Source organism: Cibotium barometz, chromosome 26 (assembly GCF_041138505.1).
Source record: "Cibotium barometz isolate CiBa-2024 chromosome 26, ASM4113850v1, whole genome shotgun sequence".
Taxonomy (NCBI): domain Eukaryota; kingdom Viridiplantae; phylum Streptophyta; class Polypodiopsida; order Cyatheales; family Cibotiaceae; genus Cibotium; species Cibotium barometz.
Window position 1 is genome coordinate 23,900,528 of NC_141071.1, and position 19,787 is coordinate 23,920,314.

The 19,787-nt window shown below is 40.8% G+C and overlaps 1 protein-coding gene across 1 annotated transcript; it reads left to right on the plus strand.

The window, feature by feature from the left end:
- The first annotated feature begins 631 nt into the window (after window positions 1–631).
- Window positions 632–6,338, plus strand: LOC147623794 (uncharacterized). Its single transcript, XM_086820409.1, has 6 exons — window positions 632–933; window positions 1,404–1,460; window positions 1,595–1,748; window positions 5,700–5,797; window positions 5,894–5,959; window positions 6,088–6,338. The coding sequence occupies exons 1-6, from the start codon at window positions 811–813 to the stop codon at window positions 6,124–6,126; spliced, it is 537 nt and encodes a 178-aa protein (XP_086676535.1). The 5' UTR covers window positions 632–810; the 3' UTR covers window positions 6,127–6,338.
- Window positions 6,339–19,787: the final 13,449 nt, after the last annotated feature.

A 19,787-nucleotide genomic window follows, 5' to 3' on the forward strand; every position in this document is an offset into this window, starting at 1 on the left:
ATCTAAAATTGGCTATGTGTTGACCAGTGTTTTTTTTTTTGTAATGCCCTCCTTGACTTATGTGTTCTTGCATTTTGGATACATGTGTATGACTCACACATTATTTAAGTAGAAGGGAAGAGCTTCAAGTTTCTTTGAGAGAAAATGCTCCAACCTTGACGCATGCGATTTTTATATTTTTACACAATGTAGAAACATGGCTCTAACTCAAGTATATGAAAGGCATGCTCTTTGTCTTTTTGGTTCTTTAAGAGGAAGTACACCATTTCTTATATGTGATTTTTTCCCCCTTAGTGATGACATTTGGCACATTACACATATGGCTAAGATAGAGAACACGGAGAGAGAGAGAGAGAGAGAGAGAGAGAGAGAGTTGTCACTCCCTCTTTCTCTCTACCCGTTGACAGTGAAGCACATGCTGGATACAAAGGGGACTACAATTTTCTGAGCTAAAACCTCAAAGCTTTTAAGCTTGGAAGAGCTTTGCGAGATTGTTAGACCTCCAAGAATGCTTAGAAAAGTGTGTTAAACTATAGAATGTCATTTATTTCAAACAAATTTTATTTGTAAAAAAGGCACTTTTTAATAGGAATTACTACGACAAAAACAACGCTTTCTCAATGCCTTTTTTGGGTGCAACGAATTTATAAGAGAGGGGTATTGTGGTCGTCCGCCAAGGTGTGTAACCGTGGAGAGGAAACTTGCGCGGCCGGACACAGAAAGAGAGGCGAAGTATTTGAGAAGAAAACAAAGCAGGGAGACGCTGTGCTGTGTTGAGAAGTATTTGGGTGGGCGGGCTGCTGTGGGAAAATGGAGAAGGGGGCACCAAAGGGAACAAGCCGCAAGTGGGCCATCGATCTCTCAGAGACATCCTCTTCATCTTCTCGAGATGTGCCCGATCCTCCTGGCTTCTCTCGATCTTCTCTGGATCTGGTAAGGGCAATATCAAATGCAATGTTTTTCTTCTCATAATAATAATAATAGTTTTTTTTCTTTTTTCTTTCTTTTTTTGGGGGGGGGGGAAGGGGGGGTGGTTATACATACATACATTCGGGGGTGTTATGTATACATACATACATATAGTATACTAGCCTTTTCTTTCCCCCTTTTTTTTTTTCTCTCTTGGGACATATACATAAATACTTTTTTCTCCCTTTTTTTGGGAACATATACATACATACATACATACATACATACATACATGCATGCATAGAATATGCATATACGTACGTACGTATGTATGTACATATGTGCTTTTGAGTTGTTAACATTTTGTGTTGCATGTTTCCCTCTGTCGCTTATTTGCCACAGATGCCAGTCTTCTATTGAATGCAGGCATAACCGTTATCTGGTTCCTTAAAAGTTTTCTTACTAAGATGGTTGTTCATGGATGATGCTTTTAGGATGAGGCTGTAGCTGGTCGCCAAAAGAAGGAGACAGATACATCGTGGAAGCAACAAGTAATAATTGAATATTCTATTTGTGCAAGCAAGCATAATCGGATGTTTGGTCAAGCAGAGCAAGGGTGCTTGTGGTTTGTTTTTTATTTCGAAGCCCAAGCCTGAATTTTTTTGTCACATTTATGTTTTTTTAGAAAGCATGGGAGGTTGCGCAAGCGCCTTTCAAAAACCTGTTTATGATGGGCTTCATGATGTGGATGGCCGGCAGCACTGTTCACCTATTCAGCATTGGTATCACAATCTCTGCCCTATGGCAACCCATAAGTGCACTCCAAAGTGTTGGCAAAGGTAATATCTTGTTCTCAACTATCTTATTTTCAACTCTCTCTCTCTCACGCCCCCCCCCCCCCCCCCCCCCCGCGGCAGCAATACTAATATTGAAAATTTTCTTACGAGGCATGGTTAATCCTTGTTTTGCTTCATAGGCTCCTAAGGCATTTTTGATACTTTGATGGCTTAACACAAGGGAAAAATTGCTATTTAAATAATGGAAGGAAAATTAAAACTCTCCTTTTCGTTAACTCTCTCTCTCTCTCTCTCTCTCTCTCTCTCACACACACACACACACACACACACACACACACACAACACACGTGAGCATTGAGAGCTACGAATATGTGAGGTATGTGACATGTATGAGATTGATACGAAGGAGCACACTATCCTTCAATGTTTGTGAATTCTACGAATTCTTAGCCCTTTGTTTTTTCAAAGAGGGGTGTGTCACGTGCACGCATGTGCCATGGCTAATCTTCAGCATGAACAGCATTAATCCTTGATTAATCCATTAGTTAGGACAACATTTAGGTCAGCTTCAGTATCATCATCATCATCATCATCAACACCAGCATCATGGAGGGCATGGATGCCCAGTCGGCAGCCAGGAGAAAATAGCTGAGTTTTAGTATATTCATAATGTACAAGTCTTGTAGCCATAGGTTGCCATCGAAAGGTGTACCTTACCTAGTCTAGTCCTAAATCTGTGACTCAGCCCAAGAAAGGACTGAATGAACAAAATGATGAGCAACTAATGCCTTAAATAGGCTTTGGAAGTCCTAGTGGACTGGCCGACCTGGTGTCGGCCAGGTCTTGGACAAAACCCTCTCAATCTGCTGCTGCAGCCGACTGGTCATAGACCCTTTCATGCGCTGGCCAACAGCCCTCCTTTGTCCTCCACAAGTCCTTCCCTGTCCACACACGCAGCACATGCTCCTGCAATTGGTCCAAATGCATATCTTTATCTGTTTCCCTTCAAGGAGCAGCCTTGGGTTCAGCCTGCACATGTCTTGCACATGACAGGGAGAGAGGCAAAGAGAAAGAGACATCAGACAATGAACATCTTATTATGTAGCGTGAGGCTTTTACAATGGCAATACCAGCCAACAGCAGATGGTGTAGAGAACAAGTGCCTGTGAATAGGAATGTTGGATTATAAGTAACGAGGGAAAGTGGCCTTTATATAGGGAGACATGTAGGTGGCCGATTGCCCTCAAGGAGCTAGCCGACAGCAGCCCATGATCTGTAAATCCCCACGACTAGAGAAAATACAAGTGTCCAATAAAAGACTTGCTCCCAGACAACACACTAAGATGCACAAATTCTAACACAGACAACCAAGAAATTTCCTTATCTTGTTGTCACTAATAGACTAGCACGCCTGTCATAGTTACCATCGATTAACTATGCCCCTTGCCACCAGCTACCTGGTGGCTATCCGAATGATACCAAGGGTTCATGGTAAATGTTGGTATCCTTCCCCTTTAAAAAAGCCATGTTTACTAATGTAGAAAGCATGCAAGATGATAAATTCCATCACAGCTCCACAAAAGACCTCTAAAAATTAAATATTATGAATGAGGGGTTTTACAAAAAATACGTTAAACATAAAAATCACGACTTAAGATTTGTGAAGTCAACTATTGAGCCATCCTTGGCATGCCAAGGCTCTTGGTGAGACCGGCACTGTGGAGCTACCACCTGGTGTGCCTCACTCCAACCTCTGAGGCTTGAAACGCTACATGTAGACTCAACCTTTCCGGGACGAGATTCCTTGTACATGTGAAATACTTGGAACCAACGAGCGACGTCGGGACTCGGCCTCCAGAAATCCAAAGATCTCCAACGTGATCCACGCTTCCAAGAGTTCTCCATGTATCCAGCAAGTCTCTGGATGACAGCCAGTAGTGATGGCAGTTGTAACATGGGTGCTTGCGGAACAGTGTTGCATAGAAACGCGTTTCTTATCCCTAGACGAATGATCAATCGTGATTTGTGATATCTTACATGTATATTGTTTGTTTATTGAAATGAATTCAATGTGGTCTCTTATAAGTTATGTCATAGGGCTAAATACATGTTTTTTTTTTGGTATATTCCTAGTTAAAAATATACATATTTTTTCTATTTTGTTTGAAACTTTTTTGGACCCGTTTCTTACCTTTTAGGAAACGTTTCAAAACGTATGAAACCCGTTTCATACGTGCTGTTTCAGAAACGCTTGGCAACACTGTTGTAGAAGCATGTTTATGAATCGATTGATTGTGATCAACGCCTAATCAAAGACTTAAACCCATGCACAAATTGCTTCTTCTTCATGCTGAACACAGAGTAGAGAGATGACCTAATCTACCGTGTATTATAAACATGGAGTATATACAATGCTGAAAAGAGATACACAAAGGTAGCATTGCTCTTGACTTCTCAATGAGGTGGAAACGTACGAAACATTTCGTATTGTAGGAAACACGTTTTTTTGCAGCCTGATTTTAATAATGCATTCAATGATGTCTGAATGAATATGGCTAAAGCCTAGACTCCTATTTATAGTGTCTAATGTTGGTGAGTTGGCTACGAACTCTACCAACCCTAATAATAATGTCCAGCTAAGTGTTTCACACAATAACCAAATAACTTTGTCCACACTTGCATGCTCATTGGGTGCTTGGATAATATTACAATGATCTGGCACAATAGCCCTTACAAACACATGAATCCAGCCACGTACTTGACCTATGAGGTGGCCAATGGCTAGAAGCATGTCCACATCACTTGGGAGAGCGTGCATGTCACAGCAGCCCTCAGGAGTATGCTACTGTCCAGCAGTACGGACAGAAACATACTGTATGATACAGTCCAGCAGTAGACAGTGTGTAGGTACGTGATCAGCATTGATCACAGAAGGTGTCTGTACAGTCTCGTAAGACTGGCTGTGCAGTGGCCGTACGGGCAGTTTCAGAGTCACGCTCTTTTGTTGACGAAGAAGGCAGTGTTCAGGTTGACAATGGAGAGAAGGTGATGTGCTAGAGGTACCCGATGCTTTTACTTAGCCCATATAAATATACAATGTTGTTTTTGTGTGGGGATAAAATCTTAAAGGAGCTTTTCTTTTATTAATAAAGCTTTATCCTCAAAGGATACAAAACCGTAGACTTAACAAGATACAAGAAAAAATGGATGCCCATACTTTTGTAAGTTGACATGGGCAACTGTGCCCACCCATATTACTCACAAAGTGGAATTACAAGGTTTTAAAATATTTACAATATTTTTAATGGAGTGTCTCCAACAGGTAAACATGTCAACAAGCAAGTCACTCCGCACACCTTGGGGCTGCGTAGTTCCAGGCGTCCCCAGCTCCTTAGGATGACACATAAACAAACCAAGCAGGCAGCAACATAGCATCCACATGCTCAAGCATAAATCTAGTGTCACACTTATGCTAGTGCAAAAGCACTTGTGAAGAAATCTCTGTTCACAATGCTTGTACCATGCAGATAGGTCAAAGTTGGGCCTTACCGCAAAGCATCATGTGGTTGTTTCTCCTTCTAAGGTTTATTTAATCAGAAGTTCTAGTGGCGATTGAGAGTGGGTGTTGATCAAGGGATTGGAAGATCTTACTTGAGGAGGACATGGAGTTGGTCAAGGTTTGGAGTAGATTGTATATATGGAGGTGTGCATGGAGAGATCCTCCAAAGGTACTGGAGAGAAGAATAAATTTAAATATACAATAAATATAAATATATATGGACGTGTTTATGGATCCTCCAAAGGTACTGGAGGGAAGAATAAATATAAGTATACAACAAATTTTGATATTTGTATGTATAATGATATACCCTATATTACATAGGACACCTCTTGACTTAATACGTATGTTATGCTCTTTTTGCGCGCGTAGGAATGAATCAATTGAACTTGTCACTTATTTTTCAATCAAGATACTAACAATCAAATTTGCAGTGTTTGAGCCTTTTCAGGATGCTCGGACAGACATGTTACTTCCCAAGCTTGTTTACATATGTCTGAACATGGCGGGTTTACTTCTAGGTCTTTGGAAGGTATGTTGTTGTATTCTTACATAGGCTGGCCGCTGCATGACGAAGCTCAAAAACACAATTATGGGCTCTGTTTATACTAGTATTTATTGTATGCAGCTTAACTCGCTTGGCCTTCTTCCAACACATGCATCTGATTGGGTGTCTTCACTTCCACCACCACAGGTGAGTTTTATAAAGGCTGTTTTGATGTATAACAACCCCCCCCCCCCCCCCCCTTTCTCCTTTCAAAACACAATTAATATTTTTTTAATGAAGTATACTTACATTTCATAATTCAACCTTGGTACCAGATGGTTGAGTTCTCTGGAGGGGGGTTTCCATTCAAGTAAGTGGGCCTACCGATCTCTATGTGGCTTCACCTTTCGTTCACATGCAGGGCCACTAGATTCTGAGGTACCTTAAGTACCCCAATTGGTCTCTATATTTTTACCAGATGGTTGTCCGAACAGTTACTGCAAGGTAATGATGACATTATGATAACCTTGTATAAAGTAATTCACATGCAACCTTTTTGTTTGTTTACATGAGATGTTTGATAGTAGTCGTGCATATACCACTGTCAAAAGTTGTTCAAATTGAGTTTGTGTACTTGGCTGGTGCTAGGAATTTTCTTGTTTGAAGTTATGTGATGATTAAATTCTGATTGGGTCATGGCTAGTAAAGATTCAATAGTAAACATATTATCCATGCTGCAACAGCCTGCTAAATGTAGTTGTAAATCAGTTAAAACATTTTCAAACATTGATCTTGTGATAATTCATTTTGTAGCTAAGTCTACAATTGATTTACATGCACTTGCACTTACATTGATGCTGGTGCTCTATGTATAGTATGATGAACAGCTTCTAGATGATGATCCCTTTTTCTTTCGTTTTGTGTGTGTGTGTGTGTGTGTGTGAGAGAGAGAGAGAGAGAGAGAGAGAGAGAGAGAGAGAGAGAGGTTATTATTAACATCTGTGAAAGATTGAAGGGTCCATTGAAACCAAAAAGATGTTACATAAGCACCACGAGTAAATTATTTGTAAAGATAACATGGAAAAAGTAAAGATTAGCTGTCTCCTTAAGAGTGACATTCCCCTCATGGACCAAATACAATTTTGTGATCTCATAGAACACCAGGGTGATGGGTTGAAATATAAGCTCCTTTCATGAGCTGTTTTGTGGTGGTCTATTTTGCATGACTCTTCTATTTGATGCCCTTCATGTTTTATAGTTGTATTAGTAAGCAATCTTCCTTTTGTAAATATATGATTATGAAAGGAGTGACGGTGCAGTTGATATTTTGCATTGGATAGTTGAGGTGGTATGCTTGAACACTTGTGTTCATATTGTGCCAAATTGGAAGTGATTGGGCATTAAGTGCCCTTTGTCCTAGCAGTAACTATCACCAAGTAATCTTTTAGCACTTAATGTTAGGAAAATGCATCGATATCAATTGAAAGTCTTGTTAGCATGGCCTTAAAAGCACAACAAAAAGGGGTGGTGATTTAGGTGGAAGTGAAGTTGAAATTAGGCTAGACTTACATTTCTCTCATACCTACACCTTATGCAAATAATACCGAAAGAGGGACTCTTGTATCATTCTACTATGCTTAATGAAGATTCATGGAGTGCCCTTGTATCAATGGAAAGGCCCCATATACGCCCACATAGTAATTTATATTTTTTCCATTGTGTGCAGTTTTATATACATTTGACCTTTCCAATGGCAAATGATCACCTTTTACCAATGGGGATAAGTGAGGTTTTGTGTTGTAAGTTTTTGCACTAATGCAATGACAATACAAAAATTTCATGCTTGGAGCCAACCACTAATATTGAATTATTATCCCTTGTGTTGCCCAAAACAAGCTATAGTGTCATGGTGTTTAGGGTTTAGTCAAGGTACTTAAGCATTTCAATATTAGTGGTTGGCACCAACAAGCAAGCCCAACCTTCTTGTGGTTTCTTGTAGAGTAAGTCATGCTATAAGTGTGGATTTGAATATGCTATAAGTGTGGATTTGAGTATGTCTCCAACAAAATGACTATTGCAATAGTGGATGGAGTGTCATCAAACAACTAGTTTGAACCTATTGGGTGTGCGACATGGACTAGTAATAAGGCTTGAAGACAAATCAAGAGGAGTAGCATGGAAAGCAATCAATGCTTCTCCCAAGTAAAAATCTAAGGCCTTAAATTCATAGCAACTTACTCTAAAGATGACTCCTAAAACAAGATGTGCAAGATTTCCAAAGCAAAGAAACGGTTGACCAAGGAAAGGCATTTGGTAACTTGAAAAAGAGAAGGCATTTAATACTCTACCTTAGAAAGAGAGAACCTCTAAAAACACACAAAGGTGCAGATCTTTTGAATGACATTGATAATTGAAAGTAACTTTGAGGAGCATTTGCTAACATATCCTTGTAAGCCAAGAAGCCAGAGGAGAAGCTTGTTATGCTGCTTTCCTACCTTGAAAACAAGAGAACTCTATTGGCACAAAGGAGGATGGTATTTTGAGAAAAATGACTCATATATTCATACTTGGGTGCCCAAATCTCAAAACTTAACTACGAAATCTTGGGCTTGGCCAGTTTTTTTGTAAAGATCACAACTTCTATAGTGCCCTTGTATTACACTTACACAGCTTGCTCTCGTGTGTAACGGAGATAACCCTTCGATAAATGGGGTTAACGTCCCTCTCTACCTATTGCGGGTCTTATCCTCAAGTGCCTATTATGGCTTAAAAGGGTCAACAAATATGTACCATTTAAAATTTTCATTTTTATTTTTTGCGCTTTTATAGCCTTTGAAGGGTTTGGCTAGAGTATGGAAAGGTTGTCTAGCATATACTTATTTGGTTTCTTCATGGGCAATGGTGGTGAAACATGTCTTTCTTTTCTTGCTATACCAGCTTATGTATGTCTTTTGAGTAATGGAGTTTGGCATCTAGTCCTTGTAAACCTAAGGCATGGTCCTTATTACTCCTTTTGCATAGCAGCATGCAAAAGGAGTAAAAATAGAGGCATTATCCTTTTGCATAGTATGCAAAAGGAGTAGTAAGGAATGGTCCTTATTACTCCTTTTGCATAACAGCATGCAAAAGGAGTAAAAATAGAGGCATTATCTTCTTCAAGTTCCTCTACCTTTACTTCCACTTGTTGCTTGTCTGTGATAATGGCTTGTGTTGCACCTTCTAGGTCTCTCACTCTGGCTTTTTCTTGACGTTTTTCTATAATAGTGAGATCTAGTGTTAAATTTTCAGCGATGGATTTGTTAAGGCATGTTTCCAAACCTGTGGAGCTTGTGAAATTAGCTATGGGTTGGTGGATCTGACTGGAGAAGGTGGCAGTTAGTTGTGGGCTTCATCAGCATGGACATTGCCCTACCATCTATCTTTGGTTAGTTGTATCTAGAATCTGATGGTTTTAACTCTGTGATTTTCAAGGTTTTTCACAGAGTGAATTTGCAGGGTTAAACTGCCAGTTGGATGATTAATGCGATTCCTTTGCATCCCCTGAATGTCTCCATAGCTTCATTGGCTCAACAGTGAACTGCGGTTTTCCAAATTACTTGTGGCCTGATTGGACCTACATCTCACATTCAATTGTTTCTATTTTTCTTCTGTTCTTCAATTCATTGGTTCATTAGGGTCTTCTTAAGCATGCCTATGCTTAGTCAATCAATTGGAATCTTTTGCTACTTTTACATGTTTTCACGGTGTGAAAATCCCTATGTGAAAGCTTTTACACGGTGTGAAAATCCCTAAGTTTTCACGGATGTGAAAACTTTGAAGATGATAAGTTCAGCTTGATGAGTTCATTAGGGGCTTCTTAACATGTTTATGCTTAGTCAATTAATCATTGGCTACTTTACTTCATGGTTATGCTTAGTCAATCAATCATTGGCTACTTTACATTACAAATATTACACCCATAGTCTTGATTGGACCTGAATGGAGGCCCTTTATCTCAGCATTAAATTACATTTTGACATTCTCCATTTTTTTTCCCACGATGGGTTGAAGCCAAAGTATCTAGAGTTAATTGCCCATAAAGCTTATTGAATTGATATAACCATCCATCTCTACATCCTCAATGGTCTCAATTTTGGCTGAGCCTTGTAGGGTGAGCTTCGTGATTCTAAACCCACAATACTTTAACTCTTCTTTTATTAAAAGCCATTCCACACAATAAGAGCATGACTCAATCCCCTTCCTTGAGTTTTTTTTTTCAAGTTTTGGTCATTTCTATTGAAATAGCAATGTGTGAGGATACAACATGAGCAGAGCATGCACAATAGAAAGGAAGAAAGACTAACGGTTCTAACTCAATGTCACGTAGGCTGTAATGCCTGTTGACCGACGGCGGCAGACCGGATGGCCATGTCCGAGGTTCAGTGGGAGAGGACGCCCATGCGGAGTCATGGGTGGCCAGGCTAGTGTGGACGGCAGGCCACACACTATATAGCCTGGGGGATGAGGGGCAATCCTCATTCTTCCTCTATGGCTGGGTGGTGAGCCAGAGGCCCGTCCCCTCTCGTGGTAACGCCTGGGGGATGAGGGACAATCCTCATTCTTCCTCTATGGCTGGGTGGTGAGCCAGAGGCCGTCCCCTCTCGTGGTAATGCGCGTAGTGGCGTTACGGATATCTAACACTGGTATCAGAACGTGGTTCGATGGGGTCGTCAGAGTCCGCGCGCGACCGGGGGGATCGGAGCCCACTCGATGGTTTTCAACCATTCATCTTCTCACCCTTATCTCCACAATGGAGTGTGTGGAGGGAGGCGGCCAAGACATTTGAAAGGGAAGAACTCTCTCTCGCTCTCTCTCTCTCTCTCTCTCTCTCTCTCTCCCCGTCACACACAGCAACGCAGGTAAGCAATTTTTGTTTTGTTTTTTTTTCTCTGCGTTGAAATTGTCTGCCAAAGACTTCGTTAATGCTTGTGTGTGGGGGGGACGGACACCTGCCCCACTGTCTGCAGAAGAGATTCGTTGAAGCTTGTGTGTGGGGAGGGGCGAAGGCCAGCCCAGGCCCGTTGCTGAAATGCCAGACCAACCACCAGCGTTGTGTGTGAGGGGGGGCGAAGGCTAGCCCACGTTGGCTGAAATGCGACGTGTGTAGAGGGGGGGCGACTTGTTGACCCTTTGCTTGTGAGACCCGGCCTGCATGGCCAGCCAAGCCATACCCTGCCTGCGTGGCCAGCTAGGCAAACCAGGCCAGCCAGGGGCGGCGGCGGCCAGCCACCATCAGCGGCCACCAGCGAGAGGGAAAAAAAATAATTATTTTTTTAATATATATTTTATTATTCATTTTTAATGAAATTAAAAATGAACTAAATTCAAACAAATCCTCTCTCTCAGATGGGGAGGAGGGATAATCCCCGCAAGGGATAATCCCGGCAAGGCACAGCCTCTCGATCATTTTTATTTTTGTTATGAAGACTCTGGGAGCATAGCCTCGCCAGATTTCAATTTCCACTTTTGCGAACGTCGTCTTTCTAGAGTTAAAGTTTTTGTTCGGACAAATTTGTGTTTGTTTTGTAGTGACAAACAAATGTGTTCTTCTGTAGACACACCTTCTCTGCAGTGTCACCACTCAGGTCTAGTCCGGAGTGACTTGGTCCTAGTTCGAAGTGAATTGAGGGTAGCACATGTGGTGATCACACATTTGGTTCAGAGAGACTAAATTTAAGCTGAGCATAGACTTAGTATTGACCATCAAAGTCACGTAGTTTGGCTATAGTGTAAATCTAAAACTGCGGTGTGTTTTACTTGGGCTAAGAGGACCGGCAATGGCGTCAGTTGTGCCCAAATTAGACGAAGTGCTTATCACGAGAAATCAAGGTAAGCCTAATTGAGCCGTAGTGCTCATAACCCTTCACAATCTTTTAACAGTTGCTAGAAGATTGTGATAAACTTTGGCAAATGAGAACCATGTACAAGCGTAGTCTTGATGTGGTTATGCCTTGTGTCCAAACAAGTTGCTTACTGTTTGTAGCAACAAGAGAGCCTTGGCCCGTAGAGGCAAGCTGGCCCTTGTTGGTAGTAACAAAATAGTGTCACTACTTGGGCCTAGAGAGTAGTGACTAGTTTGATTTAGTCACGTAGATTGCCTTGTAAAAGTAATCCCTAAGGTGTGTATTACTTGGGATAAAGGGGCTAGCAGTACTCAATTGAATGGTTTATCTAGGAGTACTAATCTAAGGGATTAGCATACGCCTAGATAATAATAGTAGATTTAGAATTGATTTGTAGAAATCAAAGGTAAATCTAAAGGGGTATAGTCTTGAGATGTAATGCTCAATGCCCTTATAGAAGTTGATCGAGAAGAGAACTGTTCTTAAACTTACTAGCATGGTTTTCTCTTTTTTTTATTGCCATGCGTCGACATCCCACTGCTCGAGAGTTTGTGGTGATCTTTCGAGGGGGAAAAGAGCTTTTTTATATGTCACATCAATTGGTTTGGTGGTAATTTGATGGTATGGGACATCAAATTCTCACGGAATCGATTGTAGTCTTGGTGGAATGGGACGCCAAGGCTTGTGCATGTAACTTGACTCTTTGGCAGGTCTATATGTACACTTGTCTGTAGTGATAAAGTGTGCAAGATAAAATTTGAACTTTGAAAATTACCAAATATAGCCATAAGTTGGGATAAAACCCAGTTACAGAGTTCGGAGAAGCTCTAGGTAGCAAGACCATGATGGTGTACTAGTGCTAACAGAGTGATTTAGTTTCGGAATGATCTAAATCTAGAGGTTAGCAGTAAGACTAGTTTGGTTGGACAGTTTCATGCATGGGGGATGCCCTATAGCATTTTGCAAGCGTAGTCTTGCCTATGTTCAACATAAGTGTGCGATTGTGAGCACATTTTAGTTGCTACCATATGAATTTGGAAAATATATTACTTTCCTACATAAGCAATTGTAATATTGCATGACAGGCTATTTTGCTTACAAAGTTCATGTGCGTGCAAACCCTATAAGTCGTATGACCCTTGGAGAATGAGTGGAGCATTTCTAGGATTTAATAAGGTTTTACATGGCAATAGTGAGTAGTATCTCACTCTAGACGAGCATGGTTGTTGTTAGTATCGGATCCGACATATGTAGTGTACATAAACTCAGGCTGAGTTAGGATAGGAGGCTAAGCCGGAGAGCTTAGTGGTAAATCCTACTGTATCTGGTGAGTTTTGACTTAACCGGAGTGTTAAGAAGTAAACTCAAAGTCTGGGGCTGAACTGGAGTATTCAGAGGCAGACATATCTTTTGTTAAATCGGAGAATTTAGCAATAGATGTGAACCATGGTACCCAGGAAAAAAGCTCTTCACACTAAAATAGTACACAATAATTTTAGGGTGATAAAAATCCATCGCAGGAATGTTTTACAACTTTCCATAGATGATAGATGAAGACCATGTACTTTACAGAGTTAAAGTACATAGGTGGTGACTTCGGCGCCACATTTTTTGTAGGAAGTCACCAGGGGTGTGGTTAGGTCAGCCGAGACTCCACAAGACCTATGCACTAGTTTTTAAGTTGACCTCTATGATAAGGACGTCCAAAAATTCGTGTTGTAATACCAAAGATTGTACTGCAATGTGCAATGGAGGGGTCAATTTGTGTAGTCACAGCAAGTGACAAGCATCTTGTTATAGATGGTTGTATATGGTACTCCCACTCGGGGGAGGTACGCCATTGGGTACGGAGTTACTCACAGACTAGTATGGAGCTACTAGTGTGATGATAGTGGGTACGTAGTTACTCACTACTAATACATAGCTGCTAATAAAAATTAAGATCCTCGAGTGAAAGATACTCTAGATCAACATTTTAAATTACCGAACCACAATCCATGAGTATCAAGGTACTCATAAATATGTTGACGTTGCTCAAATCGAGGGACCGATTTGTTCGATGGTATGGAATAAGCAAGGAGAGTCGAGTAACTTAAAAGTTACACATCACTAGTCCTAGTGAGTTGTCGAGGTCATCCGTAGTTTGATGATCCCCTCTACCTATCAGACAACATTCAATTTTGCAAGCCCTGGCATTTAATCCGTAGTGATTATGAGTTTGGTGTGAGATATGGTTATGAAGTTCTTACAAGAGTACTAGTTTATTTGCTTGTCATTGGTTATAGCTTGGTAGAGATTGCCACCTGTGATGGGTAGGTAGCTTTGCCGCTATAATGAGAAGGCAGCAAATAATGTTCTCATAGTTATACTTCATACCAACACCAAACAGGGATAGGATGAAATTCCTAAGTTCATCATCACGAAGTACTGTGATGTTTGCATTTATATTGAATGTATGATGTAATGAGACATTGGGCTTGTGTAATTACCATCAATTATCTAGCAACCTATGGCTTCGCAGCAAGCTCAGTCATTATCTGTGGATTGATAATGTGGTTATTAGTAGTTTGGAATTTTCTTGATAGATGGTACAACCCACCCAAATAATTCATAAGTGTGTAACCGCTTATGAAGGGTAATAGTATGCAACAATGAAGCACTTTGTTACAAGTGTGAAACCACTGATCTGTTGCAAAAGCAGTTTATCAATAGTACCACCATATGTGCGTAGACACTATACCACATCTTCGTTGCAAGATGTTTAAAAGTTTCTTGGAAGGACTCAAGAATATAACATATGATATTAAACACGGTCTAGATTTGTTCTTAGACCTATGACACTAGCGCGTAGTCCGCTTGAGAGTAGAGTTTTTGAGGACAAAAACCTTTCTTGAGGGAAAGGAGGGATATCCTCAAATATCACATAAACTCGAATAGTTGTGTGAGTCCAGACAATACTTGAAGGGATGTGTCTGGTAATAGCAACAAAGAGTTGTAAGTGATTGGATGTAATTCCAGACACCCGTAGTGGTGCAAGAATCTTTATCAAACATCTCTACATACTATATGGTCTACCTGCAGATATAGTATGGCATAAGAGATAGGAAGTTTGATTGTTATATTTGAAGGGAAATTTTCAAAACTTACATTTACTGTGAGTGAGAGTGGAGTTTAACCATCCGTAGATTGATGGTAGTTAGCAACTCAACAAGATTCTAGAGCATATGCTTGTGCAAAGATGTTACTCTAAGAGAGAAAGTATCTCTCAACTTTGGAACTAATCCTTGTAATGATTAGATTGGCTCTAGTTTATTTCTCCTATGGCCGTAGAGCGTTCCAAGGAGAAGTTTTAACAAGTTGGTGATGCAACATGGTAGCGTAGTCTACAAATATCTAGTAGCATAGTCTAAGAACTTGCGCTACTAGAGTGCTCTCCAGTACATTAGCTTCTGTGCTAATGACATGATGCAAAATCAAGGCATAAGATTTGCCTTGGGGTTTTGGTTGAAATACCAAATCACGGCTTGCGTGAGTACTACTAGACATTTGCTTACCAATGACTTCCCCAGTTTGTTTTCGAGGACGAAAACTCTTTAGCCTGTAATGGCACGTCGGATTGCCCGTAGCGGCAGTCGAGCTCGACCGGACACGTGGGAGAAATATGCTAATTACTCCATTGACGCGACGGGTACTTACTTTACAAGGGTAGAGTATGTGTACCAACTATTGGTGACTTTCGGGCCCAAATTCTTAAAGAAAGTCATGATAGTCCAAGTGCGGGTCATCCTGGGATTCAGAAGACCTATGCACTAGTAAAAAGATAGTTTTATTGGCCTAGTTTGTTTAAGGACGTCTAGACTTATGTGCTGAAATGCAGTAAAAAGTGCCAGGTCAATAAACATGAACGTCTTAAGGTTTGAGGACTACTCCATCCGCTGGAGATTCCTCAAGGGAAATGGAAAAGCATTTCCATGGATTTCATTACCGGTTTACCCAAGACGAGTCGAGGGAATGACTCGGTGTGGGTGGTAGTGGACAGGTTAACTAAAATGGCAAAGTTTATTGTCACGAAGAAAACTGTAAAAACGCCAGAGTTGGCAAAACTCTTTATTGAACATCTCTACAAGCTATATGGCCTGCCCGCAGATATAGTGTCGGATAAAGATAGAAAGTTCAACAGTCATTTTTGGAGAGAAATCTTCAAAAAGTTGGATACTACTCTGAGTATGAGTACGACAGATCATCCGGAGTCTGATGGTCAAACTGAAAGAGTTAACCAAATTCTAGATGATATGTTGCGTTCTTATGTTAGTAAGAAGCAATCTAATTGAGAAGAGTACTTGCCCTTATTGGAGTTTGCCTATAACAGCTCCAAACACTCAGCGCGACTGGATTTACACCATTCATGTTAATGTATGGATTCCAGCCGAGATCTCCGATGGCTGTGTAGGCCTAGAAAAGGAGAAGATTCAATCTGTCAAGGATTTCCTTGAAGATATGAATGATATGCTCAGAGCCGCACGAGAGAGCATTCATAGCGCTCAGGATCGCGCTAAAACTTATGCGGATAAAGGACGAAGAAAGGTGACCTTTGCAGAAGGTGACTTTGTATTCCTCAAGGTTCCTGCGCAGTCAGAAACCATGAAAACGAGAAAGTGTGATAAACTTTCACCGAGATGTTGTGGTCCTTTTAAAATCCTTAAGAAGATTGGGGACGTAGCATATAAACTTGAGTTACCGGAGAGTTCTCAAGTCCATCCTATCTTCCATGTCAGTAAACTGAAGAAATCAATTCACGGGTTAGAGAACGCAGTTTCTCCAGAGATTTTGGTGGACTTGATAGAGCCACCAAAGACACCACATGAACCTGAAAAGATTCTACAATATCGTGACAGACAAACCCGACATAAAGTGTACCAGGAGGTACTTGTTAAATGGACAGATAAGGATGAGAAGTTGGCAACCTGGGAACGCCGTAGTGCAATTTCCAAAAGGTTTTCCCAGTTTGTTTTCGAGGACGAAAACTCTTCTTAGGGGGGGGATAATGTCACGTAGGCTGTAATGCCTGTGAGACCGACGGCAGACCGGATGGCCATGTCCGGGGTTCAGTGGGAGAGGACGCCCATTCGGAGTCATGGTGGGCAGCCACACACTATATAGCCTGGGGGATGAGGGGCAATCCTCATTCTTCCTCTATGGCTGGGTGGTGAACCAGAGGCCGTCCCTTCTCGTGGTAACGCCCGTAGTGGCGTTACGGATATCTAACACTCAAAGGTTAGTTTGTATAGTTACATGTAAAAGGTAACGTCAATAGTCAAAAGGTAGCACATCGAAAGCACAAGGTGGCATATGGAGTGTGAGCACTTATTAACACATGGATGGCATAAGGGTGCATGTATCTTGTTGATGAGGGCTCCTTAAGAACTATAAAATTATGTACTTCTTGCCTCATTTTGAGAGAGCTAATTACAATGAGATTAGTGTCTTGATTTGTATCTTCATTTAGTACTTCTTGCCTCATTTTGAGAGAGCTAATTACAATGAGATTAGTGTCTTGATTTGTATCTTCATTTAGTCCTTCTTCGAGTTGTTTAAGTAGTCTTAAGAACTATAAAACTATGTGCTTCTTGCCTCATTTTGAGAGAGCTAATTACAATGAGATTAGTGTCTTGATTTGTATGTTTATGTAGTCCTTCTTCAAGTGGTGTAAGTAGTCTTCAATTGTAGAGGTTGTGATTGCTAGTTATGATCCACTATAATCCCACCCAATCATGGCATACCATTTTGCAATCCATTCTAAGATGGTAAGTGATATCAAGACATCACTCAAGTTTTCAAAGGCATCTAGGTCAGTAGGGTTAAATTGGTTTTGTTCACTAGGACTTGCATCGTTAGTAAGTGATTAAGGATTCTGCTTGCATCGTTAGTAAGTGATTAAGGATTCTGCTTGGTGGCTTTTAGATTTATATTTACGTAGTGAGTAGGGGCCGCTCTCTCTTCTTTCTCTTGTGAGAGGAGGGTAGCATTGCAGCAATTCTAGATATGTGGGGAAACCAGGCTTCATCAGCTCCTTCGTTGGCATCAGCCTGTGCGTAATATCCATTATTTGTGACAGCATCGACAAAGCAAAACACACTGACATATACAGTAATAACAACCAGGCACATGTTTTTGAGCACCAAACTTGGTAAATCTTAGCTACATCCAATGCAAGCTCTATAAGAGAAGGATGCTCTTGTCTTGGCTCTCACACCTCTCTCATGGAAGCTGAGCAGAAGAAAGAGAGTGGGAAAGCGTAGGTTCTGTAGACTAGAAGGTGGCGGCAGCACTGCACAGGTTGTGTAGTAAAGCAAGCACCGGCCATGAAACAACTGTGGCTGCAACTCCTCTCTCCATCACTCAGTATTCTGCAGAATTACCATGATGCAACCCTAAGAAATAAGGCTTATCCTTCATGGAAAAGAACCCTACACAAGGGTGAGTTCACATGGGCATTTTCATTTGGGCTTCCTTATTAACTTATGTAACCCTATCCACATAGTAAGCATTGAAGTTCTTCTACAAGATCAAGAAAAGCATCAACAAACAACTCCATTCAAGGCGATCATTTAATCTTTTTTGTACCGGGACACAAAGGGGGATTGTATCTTGGTATTTTGAGAAAAATGACTTATATACAACTAGCACTTATTCATACTTGGCTGCCCAAATCTCAAAACTTAACTGCTAGTTCTTGGACATGGCCAGTTTTCTCATAAAGATTCCAACTTTATAGTGCCATTGCTTGACACTTACAGCCTGCCCTTGTGTGTAGTAGCGGAGATGACCCTTCTATAAATGGGGTTAACATCCCTCCCTACCTACTGCTATACTGTAGGTCTTATCCTCAAGTGCCTATTATGGCTTAGAGAGTCAACAAATTGGGTTAACATCCCTGTAGGTCATGTCCTCGAAATCCTGTTATGGGTAGTAGCACATGATGGGTCTCTTAGATGGGCCTGCATCTATTCATTTTTTGAACTAAAGTGTGCTTTAGTTGTAGGAGTCATATCTTTCCTTTGGTTAGCCAATGAGTACCACTATTAGATTATGTAGCGCGACGATTGCTGGAGAATCGGGTACACTCCTCCAAGATTTGATGAGTAAGGGTATGTGTTGCCTCTAGAGTTGGATGTTGCCTGAAAGAATGCGAAGTTGAAGCAGAAGTCCATATCTTTTTATTTTTAAACACCAAATTCAAAGGAGCGTACATGCAACGAATTGACATGTGTAGTTCTCAAGGCTGTGTGCTTTCATGTATTCCATTGCTGTGCTGCATGCTCTGGTACTGTAAGAAAGTACTTGATCCATCCTAGTTAAATGCCAAAGTCTTTAATTTGGATAGGCTTGCTTATATGAGCATTTATGGGACCATAGCCTCCCCTATTATTGGTGAGATGTTTTGCCTTTCACTTGTGGGATCTGTATACAATAATGGTCTAATTTCCAAAACATATGATAATTGCAAGTTGGCCAATGTTGTGTGCTTTTTTGCCACATTTTCTCACAATGTTCCATATCCGGTGTTGAAGCTATTCTGATTAGATATAACATCCAAGGATTTTATGGTATAAAAGAGTAAGCATCTACCCAATTCCATATCCGGTGTTGAAGCTATTCTGATTAGATATAACATCCAAGGATTTTATGGTATAAAAGAGTAAGCATCTACCCAATTCCTTGTGGTGGGATTGAAAGGTTTGTTGAAAGGCATATCTACACTTTCATTACTAGGCATGATGGAGTTTTGGAGTATTGTACACATCGAAAATTTAATAGTATGGGATGCAAGTGATATACACATATAACAAGAGGATCAGAGAGCTGTAGGCTTGCATGGAATATAACCAATATGAGAGTGGGGACAACTCTTCTTGTGGCTCTGGTCTTGTGAGGTTAGAAAGTTGTTGTTTCAAAGAGATTACCTAGTTCTAATGCTCTTGCATCATAAGGTTTTCTATGACCTTAATAGCCTCTTGTGAGGTTAGCAAGTTGTTGTTCCAAAGAGATTACCTAGTTCTAATGCTCTTGCATAAGGTTTGCTATGACCTCTTCTCATTCTTGTCATGCTAATAACAAGTCCTCATATGTCTTTGAGTGAGCCCCAGCTTCTT

Coding starts and splice junctions, on each gene's coding strand:
- LOC147623794 (XM_086820409.1), top strand. CDS start 811: ATGGAGAAGGGGGCACCAAAGGGAACAAGCCGCAAGTGGGCCATCGAT. Junction 1,461..1,594: donor ATACATCGTGGAAGCAACAA/GTAATAATTGAA, acceptor ATGTTTTTTTAG/AAAGCATGGGAGGTTGCGCA. Junction 5,960..6,087: donor CTTCACTTCCACCACCACAG/GTGAGTTTTATA, acceptor CCTTGGTACCAG/ATGGTTGAGTTCTCTGGAGG.